General features: G+C 39.7%; 1 protein-coding gene across 9 annotated transcripts in view; it reads left to right on the top strand.

Moving 5' to 3' along the window:
• The window catches only part of tns1b (tensin 1b), a 195946-nt gene that overhangs the window by 46803 nt on the left and 136205 nt on the right, over positions 1 to 12938 (top strand). The window contains exon 1 of one of the 9 annotated variants that reach the window (XM_066688452.1): positions 1465 to 1700. The exons of the other annotated variants lie outside the window; for them this stretch is intronic. Within the exon in view, the coding sequence (XP_066544549.1) occupies positions 1620 to 1700 (81 nt within the window). The 5' untranslated portion in view covers positions 1465 to 1619. Of the gene's footprint in view, positions 1 to 1464; positions 1701 to 12938 lie in introns of those variants that run through there. 9 annotated transcript variants of the gene reach the window in all.

Below are 12938 nucleotides of genomic sequence, written 5' to 3' on the forward strand. Positions count from 1 at the left end.
AAGGATGTCTGTTGTAGCCGCATGCCATTCAATTCCAGAAGTTATAATGAAGTATGATGGTCACATCAGAGTTGAAGTCAATCAATCCACTAAAAACCCAGTGCAGTCGTTCTTCATAGGAAACCAAATCCATGTTAGAAAGTGAGAGATTAATTTGCTAGAACAAAATGAAAAGGCCATACTGTGGGACTATCTCTATCAAATTTTCATTCCTTACTTTTTAACATGCTTTCCATTTTTGCTTTTTTGCTTTTAGTGTGTTTCTTTGTATATGTAGTTCTTCTCCTATACTGTTTGTCACTGCATGGAAGCTGGTGGCACTGATAAATAATTAGCTTGATAAAGTCTATAACTCTTCATCATTTGACCTGAGACATCCCTGCTATGGCAACTGACATTCTGTGCCCCCCTCCTCCCATTTAGATGTGAAATGGTGTTTCAGATGCCATTTTATTCTATAAGTTAATTAACAAGCCGAATAAATAAAAAAATAACAATCTTGCAGACCACTTAACAGTATATAATGTCAAAATCGAAAATCTATGAAAAAACGGCAGATCAGTGTGCTTCACCTGGACTAATAAGGTCCTCTGTGTATTGAGGAATAAGACATGTATTGGCAATGAACCATTGACAGATTGAGGTTGCTCTCGGTTGAACCATTTCATTTTTCGAAATCCTTTTTATTCCTGTAGCGGAAGGAAAACCTCTAGGATTCTCGTGCAGAAAGAAATACCAGGGGATTAGTGATATAAACCAGTGTGTGAGAGGAGAGATGGAGATAAGGAGATAGGACAACTTTCACCTGGGCTGTTTGTGTAGTGCCCTTGTTTGGTGCGCAGACAGTTACTACACAGGTGATTTGAGATCACTAGCTGTGATCAATAATACAATATATATATATATATATATATATATATATATATATATGAAGAAATCCCCATCTCCACTTGCTTTGCAACTTTGACTGTTGATATTGTGTTTTATAGTGGTCATAAAATATATTGAACTGTTGAGAGTTATCTATGAAGAAGGCACGGCAGGGAATGATTGTCAAAACAGACGTACAGTTTTTTACATACTTTTGGGTAATGCATATTGTGAATTTTGTGAAAAAAGAAAAGAAAGCAATGCATTTTTGCCAAATTGCAAAAGAGACCGATTTAATCCAACCAGCAGAAACAATGACTAAGAACAGTTAAAGGTATTGAGTGATAGCCTTGGTGAACTGGGATGGAGAGAGAGGGATGCATGGGATGAATGAAAAGAAGAATGAGAGAGAGAGAGAGAGAGAGAGAGAGAGAGAGAGAGAGAGAGAGAGGAGGGGCTAGCTCAGAGAAGGGGGAGAGTTGGGGATTTTTTTTTTTTTTTGGGATAAATAAAGCCCCTTCCAGACACCTCCCCCTTCTGTGGAGTTGAGTAGTCTGACCCCAAAAGCATTTGTGAGTCTCTTGGAGGAGGGAGAGAGGGAGAGAGTGAGTGAGAGGGAGGATAGCAGCAGCGGTTCCTTAAGCTCCTTACAACGTGTCATGGAGCGGCACTGCCAGAGAGAGCCCTCTGTGGAATTAGTGGGAATCCAGTGCTGGTTTCAGAGGGGGACTTAAGTGACTAATTTGAGGATGCCGTCTGTGTCTCTCAGCTTGCCTGCTGGCCTTGTGGGGCGGGCCAGGACTTGGGTCTGTCTGTCCTGCATGTTGTGGGTAAGTGGGGTGCATCTCCTCACTGTATTTCTGTTTCCAAAGGGGGCGGGAGGGGCAGTGAGGGACGCTAACAGTCCGGCTGTTGGTTGGTTTGTTTTTGTAAGTCCTTATTCACACATTTACTATCATGATATTTTGCTGAGGTGGTTATTTATTTTGCAGCAGAAAGCAGATATCGTAAAGTACTGTGACTCATTTCCAAAGTTGTTTTATTTTGTCCTTCTTTTTGCTAATTGCCATAATACATGCGTAGGACAGACTTTTCTTCTTGTGACTGCCTTGTACAAAGCTATTTCTGTTCTCTCTGGTTTAATTTAATCTATTGGTTTTGCTCAATTGTAAGTAGCCTTGGTCTGCCAGATGCATATTTATTTCAGTCCCCACAGGTCGATGCAATCCATCAGTCCTGCTTGTTTCGCATAATCCCAGACTATCGGGACACAGTTATTTTTTGACCCCTTGTTGAGTTAATTAGCATTCAGCTTGATTCCGGGCTCGGTGGGATCAGATGTAAAAGGATCCCAAAGCCCCAGCTTAGTGCCAAGTGATTGACTGACTGACTGAATTGAGAAGGAAAGTCTAACAGTCTCAGTTTGTTAAGGGGTGACTGCCCTCTAGCCGACTGAATTGGTCAGATTCAGAGGGACAGTGTTTGAAAAGGTGAGGAGAGTACTGTATGTGTAGCTGTACAACTAATCTGAGTTGTTAGAAAATGTAGGGAAAGGGGCTAAGCCTATTAATGGTGCCCTTCAGTGATTTGAAAGAATATATTGGACTTTCAGTTTATCTATTTACATACAATATGCTGAACGTAATATAATAGACATTTTTATGGAACCAAAGGTATCTATGTGCCACGCACTGCTTCACAGTAGTAAATGGAATATGGTGTTTGAAACCAAAGCAATAACTAGTTTTCTTTTCTTTTTTCTTTTATTTAGTTTCTTTACAACAAGTATAAAGAAAAAAAAACATCATATATAAAACAAGCAAAAGCTCCACAAATATACATTTCCACTTTTTATATAAAAAAAGTTCCTTTCACAAGAATATGCATTTTCTCTTTAGGATGTACAGCTACACCTGACAGTTAAGCTGCACAAATTAATTTGGTTCCAAGACAGGGCAAGATTCTGCTTCAGATGAATCAACATGTCTCTATTGTTGTTGTAGCAAGAATAATTAACTTGTTTACTGTCATAAGGGAAGGATGAGGATTTGTTATTAATTACAGTTTAATTCAAGTTAGATTTTCAGAGATCCAATATTAGTAGTAGTAGTAGTAATAATGATTAGACTGGAAAGAGTTTTAACCTACAGAAATGGGTCCTTCAAAGAGGAATCTGTCTCTGTGATAACTGATGACAGACCAACATGTGCAAGATAAAACAAGTATTGATCTATCCATTAACCTGCAAGTTCAGTCTGTACCAGATGGTAACCTCTGGTTGGTCGACAGCTATAAGCAATAAAGAAAAATACTAATTAATTAAACCAATCCTGTGGAATACCAGCTGGGCTTGGACTGTGTATTTGTTTGGGTGTCTAGATGCATGGTCCATGTGGTGTTTAGCTGGCAACAAGTGGCCTCTAGTATTTACCGGTCAATCAAGCAGTGAGATCAGTTGCGTGTCACTTTCCCTTTTCTCTGAGCCCAGAGTGATGGGTTTCAGAGCCCCTATTGGCACTTGTTGATGGATGGAATCTGCTGGAAATTAAAGTTTCTCCGCTGTCATCAAACGCTTAATTCTAAATGAGTATCTGCTCTGTTTAGGAGACAATAGCCGCTGATATGCAATGCACTGTGGACGTAGGTGCTAAGTGGGCTGTTTCAGAAGTCTGTTTTAATGCTTCCGCAAGAGCCTTAGCCAAAGTCATGATTTCTACATCTTTCCAAAGCAGAGAAAGTTGATAACTTCTTTGGACCTTAGAAAAGCCCACCTCTTACACCACCTCGGATATGTCAAGCTTTCCATTCTATCCCTGCCATTGGCATGTTTCACTACAAAGGATGAACCAATTCATGAAATGTACAATATATCAGATTACATTTGATACAGGAAAAAAATGTAATCATACAGAGCCCCTTAGAAATCTGGCAACATGATCATAACATCTGGATCAGCTTTTATGCACATAAAATATGCACAGTCATAATTGATTTAACATGAGGTGACTTTGCGCATGCCTGTGACATTTCATAGTTATGATGGATATACTAAATTGGATGTGTTCTTCTACTCCCCCACCCCCGTCTACCCAAACACACCCTGTACACCCCGAACAGCTTCTCCATGTATGCAGCTGTCTTTACAGGGTTAAAAGATGATGTATGGTTTGTGTCTATAGTATGAGTTTTGCAGGTGCTTAACAGCATTCAGTCCTGGAGCTACTGTTGAACAATATTGAAAAGTAAAAGTGGTTTTGTGCTGTGGAGGACTAGGATCTTGTTGAGATAAGTGTGCATCTTTGCCCTTGCAAAGGGTCCTCCCCGAATTTGAGGGATTTGTTTTATTACAGATTTATAACAGACAAAAACTGTGGGGAAACATTCAAATGTATTCAGGATGTCTGCTTTATCGAGAGAATTTCAGCACACACTGAGATTATGGGCAGTTCCCCTGCTAGAATTGAGGAGCAGCCGAGTCTGGCATACAGGATTGATTACTGAATGAGTTATGTCTGGCATCATCAGGGTATAATACATAATTGTGCACATGGCTCTGCAATATCAGGAGAGCTCGGAGAGATTCTTAAGGTGACAGTGATGATAACTGGGAACTGAGAATGAACTGAAAAATATATGTAGCTATTTTTAACAAAAATATGTGTTATGTACAAAATCACACAATTTAAGTATATTTAGGCTTTCTATATTTTATGGTAATTGTATTGAATTGTACATATATATTATGTATGTAACTGCTCTTGTTAAACTTATGTTGATCACATTATTTGCTAACTGTGGTAATTACCAAGGTCTGCTTTTGACTGACAGATCAATAGATAAAGACAAAGACAAACAAGAGAGTGTTTCAGCAGTTAACACTTTATAAAATGTTAGACTCCTTTAATTTAGCTGAGAATCTAATAATGGGCTAATGTTACCAATTATAATCATTTTAATTATGACTGAATGCTGATATTTGTGACTTCACATTGAGACAGATACAAGAAAACAATGAGACAGGCTATACTTCCTGACCTAGGACACAAAGACCTTCAAGATGAGTTCCTTCTAACTGCCTCTGCCAGTCTTTAAAGTAAATAAAAAAGGCATTTAACTCATCCCAGGTGATTTATGGCTTCAGCAGACCTTCTTACTCAATTATGTTGCTGTGATACTACAATCCTCTTGAACGCTTCACTAGTCTGAATGGTATTCGGGGTCTTTTCGCTCAGTGAAACTCCAGTGAGGAATGCCTCTTGTTGTAGCCTGCTCCTCTCTCTCTGGGACACTTGTGTTTGTCTTGAGAAAACCGATCACTCTGAAGGAGCAACACCCTTTTCCTCAGGAGTTATTGTTTTAAGTCAGCACAAGTTTTTGGTTTGGCTAAAGTGTCTGATTTTTTAAAACATTATTTAGTTATTCTTTTGTGTCTCTTGGATTTGGATTCTTCGAATGTACTACTTTCGTAAGAAATTTGACCCACCTACTGTTTCACATTTGAAAGTCGTGTGCGATCCCTACAACCCTACACAAGATGTGCTTATCAGAATATTTATGCAATTTCAAGAACCTTGTTGAGAGAAATGTATACAATGCTGCCCTTCCAACCATGTCTTTATAAGTTACTTATCATTTATCACAGCTGTATTTGATAACCTCTCCACGCTTTCCCTTTTAAGAAGGTTTTCTGTTTATTGCATACCTTATAATCATATTTTACTTATGCAGATGCTTTTTGGTAGATGTCTTTTCAGCCTTTTTTGCTAGGTAATGAAATCTGTCAGGTCAGAGTACTCTCTCTCTTATTTTGTCTCCCATCATTTTCTGTCATCTCCGCATGCTGTTTGGGATGTTAAAAGGCAACTTGTGCCATCCTTGGTTCCTGTGATAAACAAATCATCAATCTATTTTAGTGTGATATGAGCCAAGCTGACTAACACAACAAATTGCTTCTGCCCCAGCTCTCTTGGCTGCAGAGTGTTTGTAAATCTGAGCCAGACGTGTAGCAGGTATCCTCTCGGAGCTGTGGTTTGCCACAATGGTCTGAAAGCCGGTTTCACTTGGAGTGCAAAGCTCGTAAAAGCAGTAGGCGCTTTTGCATCGAGCGACCACAAGTGTGGTTTATTAGCAAATGGGAAGACTATTAATGGCTGCTGTGAGCTGGAAAGGGAGAGAGGTGTGCATCAGAAACAGCTTGGTCGAATTCAAAAGGCAAACCTGGGACTAATTAGGATTTTAAAGCCAGGCGGAAGGGACCCTGACTTCTTAAAGAAGGCTGTGTCATGAGAACCGCCCTTGGCCATTTTGAGTTTGCGGTGGAGCATCTCATTTATATCATACTTCTCTTGTGTACACACTACCTCTACTTGGCCTTCCTTAGTCTACCATTGTTTACTCTATTTCTGTGACATTTGCTGGGCTTTTCGGCAGTACAGATTGATTTCAGTTTGGTCTACTGCACTCTGATTACCCTGTTGGTTACTTTCCAAACAATGCTGCTTAATGTGGTATTTGGGCATATTTGCAAAGCAGACGAAATTAGCATAACACTAGTCTCATGGAACCCTTATTTCAAAGACTGCAGGCCTCATTAGGAGATGTAGGCCAAGACAGATTTTAATACAGTGCTCCAAGATTCTCTTCTGCTCCTTTATTGATTACCTTTTCTTTTCACTGACATCTTTAATTAGTCTCTAGTGTCTGTTGACAGCTGGTGATTTTGCACCGTGATAAGGGGATCGCCAGGCAGTTTGCCTGTTTCTGTTGTTGTTGTTTATTTGTTTATCTTTTTGCCTGGCAACCCTCAAGAAGATGTTTAATTGATTTTCATGGACTACAAAAGGCCCTGGTGGAAAAGCAGACATTGTAACAAAGGTTGTATTCCTTGAAGAAGTCACTTTAAAGTTTGTTGCCTTGCCTCTCAATAATACACTTTTTTGAATTTCCTAAATAAATAAAAATGTCTGGGCTTAAAACATTAATGACAAATCATGTGTATTTATTTTCTTAAGATATGCAGTAGACTCCATTTTCGGTACTCATTTTCTTTTTTGGAGTCTGTACTAGACTTGAGGCCAGTTCCCCAGGGCTTTAGCAGAGATACCTTAATGTGGAGAACATAGCAGAGCGCTGAACAAAAAAACATGATTTATAACTCTTTGATAACAATTCTACTAGTAAATGCAGATTTTGGTTTAGTGCTGCTTTAATGTTGTTCCAGACTTCATTAGTTACTCAATAATACTGCCAATTAAAGTAAAGACAATTTTTCCACAAACTTTTACAAAAACCAAAATCTGGCAATAAAACAATGTTGTGTTCTGGACTTGATTGAAATTGATATAACTTTTTTTGGTTTAAGCCCCAGATAACAATGTCTGCACTTAGAACTAAGAACATCCAAGAACTATTATGCAATGTATGACATAATTTCATTTGCTGAAGCCTGTATTCCCAGGTTACTTAAAAAACATGAAGTGCAAAATCTGATTCTGATCCAAGAGATGTGGGGTCACTTCTAAAACAACAGAAACATTATGAATATGTATAATAGATGTGCTGCTGTTGACAGATTTAGCCTAAGACCCCAGCTTTTTTGCTTTCTCCATTATATATTTCCAGTCAGAAAAATAAAATAGAATCCATTTATTTTCATTACAAGTAATTACTTGAATCTCTATGCCATTGGGAAACTAATGTTAAGTGCTTGCTGCTTGTACTCGCTCCATTGCCAGCTGTTCAGTAAAACAAGAGAACGCGGGTGATTACTTCAGGTAGGAGACCACTCTCTGTGTATAAAGCCATGTCCAAGGATCAAAGAGTTTGGCCTCAGGTCATGTGGACTATTCTGTTATACAAACAGGACTTAAAGTTCATTGATGGAGCAGAAGTATGAATTCAGTTGAGTCCAAGGAGAAGAGGAGTGCAGCAGTGAAATGAAAAGGAACCTTTGTCTGAACGGAGTGCTTAATTTCTTCCAGCTTGAATACCTCCTGCAACGTTTCACATGTGCTGCTGTGTGAGAGAGCCAATTTTACACACATTTTCAGATGGAGAAAATATGTTACACTATTAGATAGGCCTAAGCACTTTTATATCCCTTTTTTATGAACAAAGGCTTTATAATTGGCTGCCTGGTGGTCAATATTGAGGTCTGGAAGTTAGCCTTTGTAGTGTGCGTGGCAGAGTCACTAAGCATGTGTGCTTTCCCTCTTATATTAAAGAACTAGTTCTAAAAATAATAATTTATGAATAAATGGGCCTGAAAGATAACAAAGCGTAGAGCGTTTCCAACACCTTTGAATTTTAAGCATCACCTCCAAAGGAGACCAGTTTAGACTTTCATTATTATAAGTGAGTGATAATAAAGATAAGAAAGGACACAGAAATATGTTTGGATAGGAACTGTTATTAATTAAAGTTAAATTGAATATTTAAGTATTTAAAAACAAAAAAATTGTCCTACTTTTAAGTACATTTTAAACAGCTGCTTTTTGTAGCAAGAAGTCTTGTGAGCACCAAACAAAAAAGATTTTCCCTCCAGTTTCTCCCATTCCCATTCCCTTTGGAAAAAGGGTTCATTTCCTCCAACCTCCCTCTTAAATGGAGCTCATATTAGGGGATAGGACCTTTACGAAAGACTGGAATGCCTTAGGTGCATTTCTATTCAATGAAAAGCAGGTGACTGCCCTGTGTGAAGAGAGTGAAAAACTAAGTGGATGGAGGGGTCACATTCCTTCCCCCTGGGAGAGAGGAAATGGAGTGCAGGCCCCCTTTTCTACTTCTTTAAACCTTAATTAGTTCCCAAACTGGTGCCCTCTCATTGTTCCCGTTATGACAGTACAACGCACGCTGCCCCAGCTTTGTTCTGACCCTTCCCACACAAGGCCGCTAACCCCAGAAAATGGGTTTCATCCTCTCTGCTAACCACTGAAAGACCAGAAGAGTCCTCTTATCGTCTGCACATCAAGTTCCCATCCTTGCCCTTTCTGGAGAAACGAACCGAGAGATAGGTCAGCGTTCTTCGACAGCTTTTATTTCGTGATGTCATTGTACGGTAGATCTCCAGATGCCTGAACAGATCGACATGCATGCTTGTGCTTGCAGGGGTGTTCACTTTTCTGACTGCTCATTACACATCCCATGTATTTAATCCCAGCTTCCCCACCAAGCTTTGGTTGCCGTCTCCTCCCAAAGCTGCCCCAGAGGGAGTTTGAATTCCTTGTTAAACACAAATGCATCCTCTGAGGGAAGGGGGGTGCCTGCAGGTGTGATTTGGAGAGGCCTTGCTTCTGTTTGTGATACAGAGGCCTTTCTGAACAGTCTTAGAGCTGACAATTTTGTTCTTTTTACTCTTTTTGACCACTAATAGGTTGCACTGAATGAAAAATGTTGTTTGTCCTGGAAATGTATACTTAAAGTAGAATCCATACAAAGTTAGCCAGAAGAATAGGATTGGAAATATTGTAACGGAACAGAAACCATGTGAATTTGTTAAGACTCTTCTACTTACTGCGTCATTGTGTTAAATTGTGTAACTGATTGGGGCGTGTTCTGTTTGTAAGACTCAGAATTGAGTTACATTGTGGTAGACAGTGGATTCGGGGGACCTCCATCTTTTGCTACGCTGTGATAAAGAAGGGATTTATCCTTCTCAGTGGTTAGTGGTGTAATGTGAATGATAGGGTAAGTAGCTGGTTGAATAGAGGACTTTACTGGACTGTAGGAGAAAGAAGCAGAATTGAAGATTGCAGTTTGTAAAAGGTGTGGGACTGCATTGTGGAAGTTAGTGGATTGAAGATCCTCAGATGGCGGGACACAGGGCTGAAGTGAGGATGAATTAACGAGTCCTGATCGACCATAGACGAGCGCTGTTGCCTGGGAATGGCAGAGGAGATTGGGACTCTCCTGCAATGTGAGGGATTTCCATACTGTGCCCAAGCCCTTAATCCCGTAACCAGGAAATCCCTGTTGTTGCTAAGGGTTTCGTGGCGTGAAGGGATCCCAGGAGCCCCCAAGCCCGTGCCAGGCTGACCTGTTGGGGATGAAACGGAAATCCACAGCTTCTTACCCAACAGGAGTTTCTTTAACCACTCCTGAGACGCACACACACACACACACACACACACACACACACACACAATTTTTAAAGCAGCGTTATGGTCAGCTTTCAGTGAAGGAAAGTAACTTTACAATGTCAGCTGTAAAACCGAAGGACCTGTTTAAACTGTGAATTGAGGTGTGTTGTTTAAGTAATGCAATCTGAGATCCTAGCAGTGTTAATCGTGGGGCCTATTACTACGTAAACACAACAGCAATAAATCTCATAAACTGGCTGTCGTGCGCTAGGCTTGTGATAATAGAGATGTTTGGAGTTCTGTGGGCAGTCCTGATTGTCATATTGTTTGGCCTGTGTAGATAACCACTAATATGAATAATTACAGAGACTGCTCCTCCAGTCTTTGGACAATGTGTTTGTTAGTTTTAAAGAAAACCTTTAACGCAGATGGATGCCACATGTTGATAATTTTACCAAATCTTGCCAGGTATTACTGCATATATGTTATATTGTATAGGCATGTGCTTGAGCCTTGTGTATAACATTATACTGAGTGTTCTTGGTATGGTTTTTACTTTTGTGTCTGTTTTGATCAATGTTCCCTAGAGTTATAACTTTTTTGCTTATGGCGATATATGTTCCTTCTTTGGTCTTGACTGTGCCACAATAACCTTATTGCATTCTGCTGTAGTGTCTGTGTCTGTGAGCATTAAAAAGCAGCGACGTTCAAGCCTTACCGCACACATTAATAGCTTAGGTTTTAATGCTGCTGTACTTACAGTTAAACAAAGACAATTAAGAAAATATAGAAAGCAAGTGGGAGGGGTGGGTCTCTTTAGGACGGGTGGGAATGTTTGCCTTCAGCTATTATGGATGGTTTGGGGATCTATACCTCCTCTAAAGAGCCCTAGGCTTTAAAGATAAAAGAGAACGTACTTACATATTTATGGGGATATTTATTTTATCGAACAAGGCTGCCATAATATTTTGTCAGACAAAACCACCCAAGCACACTGTTTTCTTTCTTTGCTCTCTGAAGGCCAAGCTTCTTAACACAATTCAATCACTTTTTATAAAAGCTAGACAGGTTTATATCTATTCCCTGCAGTGTAACTCTGATACACTTTACTTATTGCTTGTAAAAAGTCTGATGCCTAATGTAGGCCTGTGTATGCTGTTGTGAATGCTGAATTGCTGTGTTTTTTATTAGAGATGGAGGAATACTATACATTGATACATAAGCATGATTTAAAGACTTTAATGCATCATAATCTACTTTTTAAATGTTTCTAATTTTAAGCATATGAAGATTTCATCTGTTTAATTTCAGTTTCATTCTGCGGTACTTGATCAGACAGACTTGCCTTGTTCTGTCACAACTCCGCACATTCTAGCCTTGCGTTGCGGATGCTTCTGGATCGTGAATTTTAATGACATTCTCTGCATTCTGGCAGCCTCCTGATCTCACCCACTACGCTAGCTGTCGAGTCAAGGCCAATGAGCCCATCTTAAAATCCATGCTTTCTTTTTGGTTAATATTTTTTCTTAGTATTTTTGCAAAACACTCACTCTTTCACTTCTTTGGAATACCTTAAGAGGAAGGGAAGTGGCTTGATTTACTTTAGGGGGAATATTAAAATGCAAAAATAATTCCAAAAATGAACCGTTCAACTGTTCCATTATTTTAAATCATATTAGTTCACTTTCTGCTATAAAGTACCATTAATGCAGTGTGGTTTCTATCTTTGAAACAACATAGCTGTGTGAGTGTGAGGGAAAGTTCTGTGGTCAGGATGTTTCGTTGGGCAATTCTTTCCTTGCTAGGAAGGGACAGCTATAGGATTTATGTGGAAAAGGACTGGCTGAGATGCCTATATTTGTTCAGTTACAGATGGGGTCTATAAACATTCTCCACGTTGCTCTGTGTCTCATATTCTCTCTCACTGGGCTCTGGGTCTCCCTATTATTGCACACCAGTGCTTAACCAGTTGCACTAATTCCACAATTGGTGGAAGCAACAGCTTTACTATTTAGTTTATCTGAGTAACAACCAGCTTTCTTATGAGTTAAATAAAATATTTCAAATGACCCATCACATGACAATGGTCAACATAATTTATGTAATCCCTTTTTCATTATTTTACAGTTTGTGAAAGTTTAGCCTTCATTGTGTCCAACAGATTTTGCTGGACTCTTATTTATTTTGGCTCAATTTTCTCTGACACGCTTCACTAGTCTTCTCCATCCAAAGTTTTTGATTTATTTATTTTAGACGCTTAGTTTTCCTAATTCCCCAAACATGTTTAAAAAAAACAAAGCCTGAGCATTTTGTGCTGCAGTTACCTCATGCCTATTGACTCTGAAAAAGCATTGAATGGATTGAACGGCTTTTCAGAACTCGCCAACTGCATTCAAGAGAATTCCACGTCTGAGTGGGAGGTGTTTCTAGGATACCAGCCTAAGATCATTGCTAAGCAAAAATTAATTCAGTTTTTTTTTTTTTTTTTTTTTTTGCTTATGATAGCATACAATTAATTCATTTGGCTTTCTTACAAATCTGTCAGTAGGTGGTTCTCAAAGCTCCCCAGTCGTCTTCCTGTCCTGAACAGTTTGTGACCAGTCTCCCACTAGGATTCCCTCAGTGTGTCATTCACCCAGGAGACACAGATCTGATTTCAGGGGCTCCATGTGGGGGCCCGATCATACAACACTGAGCCTCACATGATCTAGTAAATGGAAGCGGCCCGAGTTGTGTGGGGGTGGGGCAGCTGGGAGGGAAAGGGAGGGGAGCATGTCAGAGGTTACTGCTCCTGCTGTGCCATGTTTTGTAAGCCGGTAGAAAAGCTGCCTTGTGAGAGAAAACACGTGCGATGAAGGTTAGTGTCTGGGATCGGCCTGTCCTTCCGATGTCTATGCAGGCACCGTATCAGCCGGCAGGTAACAGAGGGAAATGTGTCTCTTCTCCATCATATCAGATTCCTTTTCGATGGCAATCTCTCAAAACCAGTGA

Source organism: Amia ocellicauda, chromosome 16 (assembly GCF_036373705.1).
Source record: "Amia ocellicauda isolate fAmiCal2 chromosome 16, fAmiCal2.hap1, whole genome shotgun sequence".
Taxonomy (NCBI): Eukaryota; Metazoa; Chordata; class Actinopteri; order Amiiformes; family Amiidae; genus Amia; species Amia ocellicauda.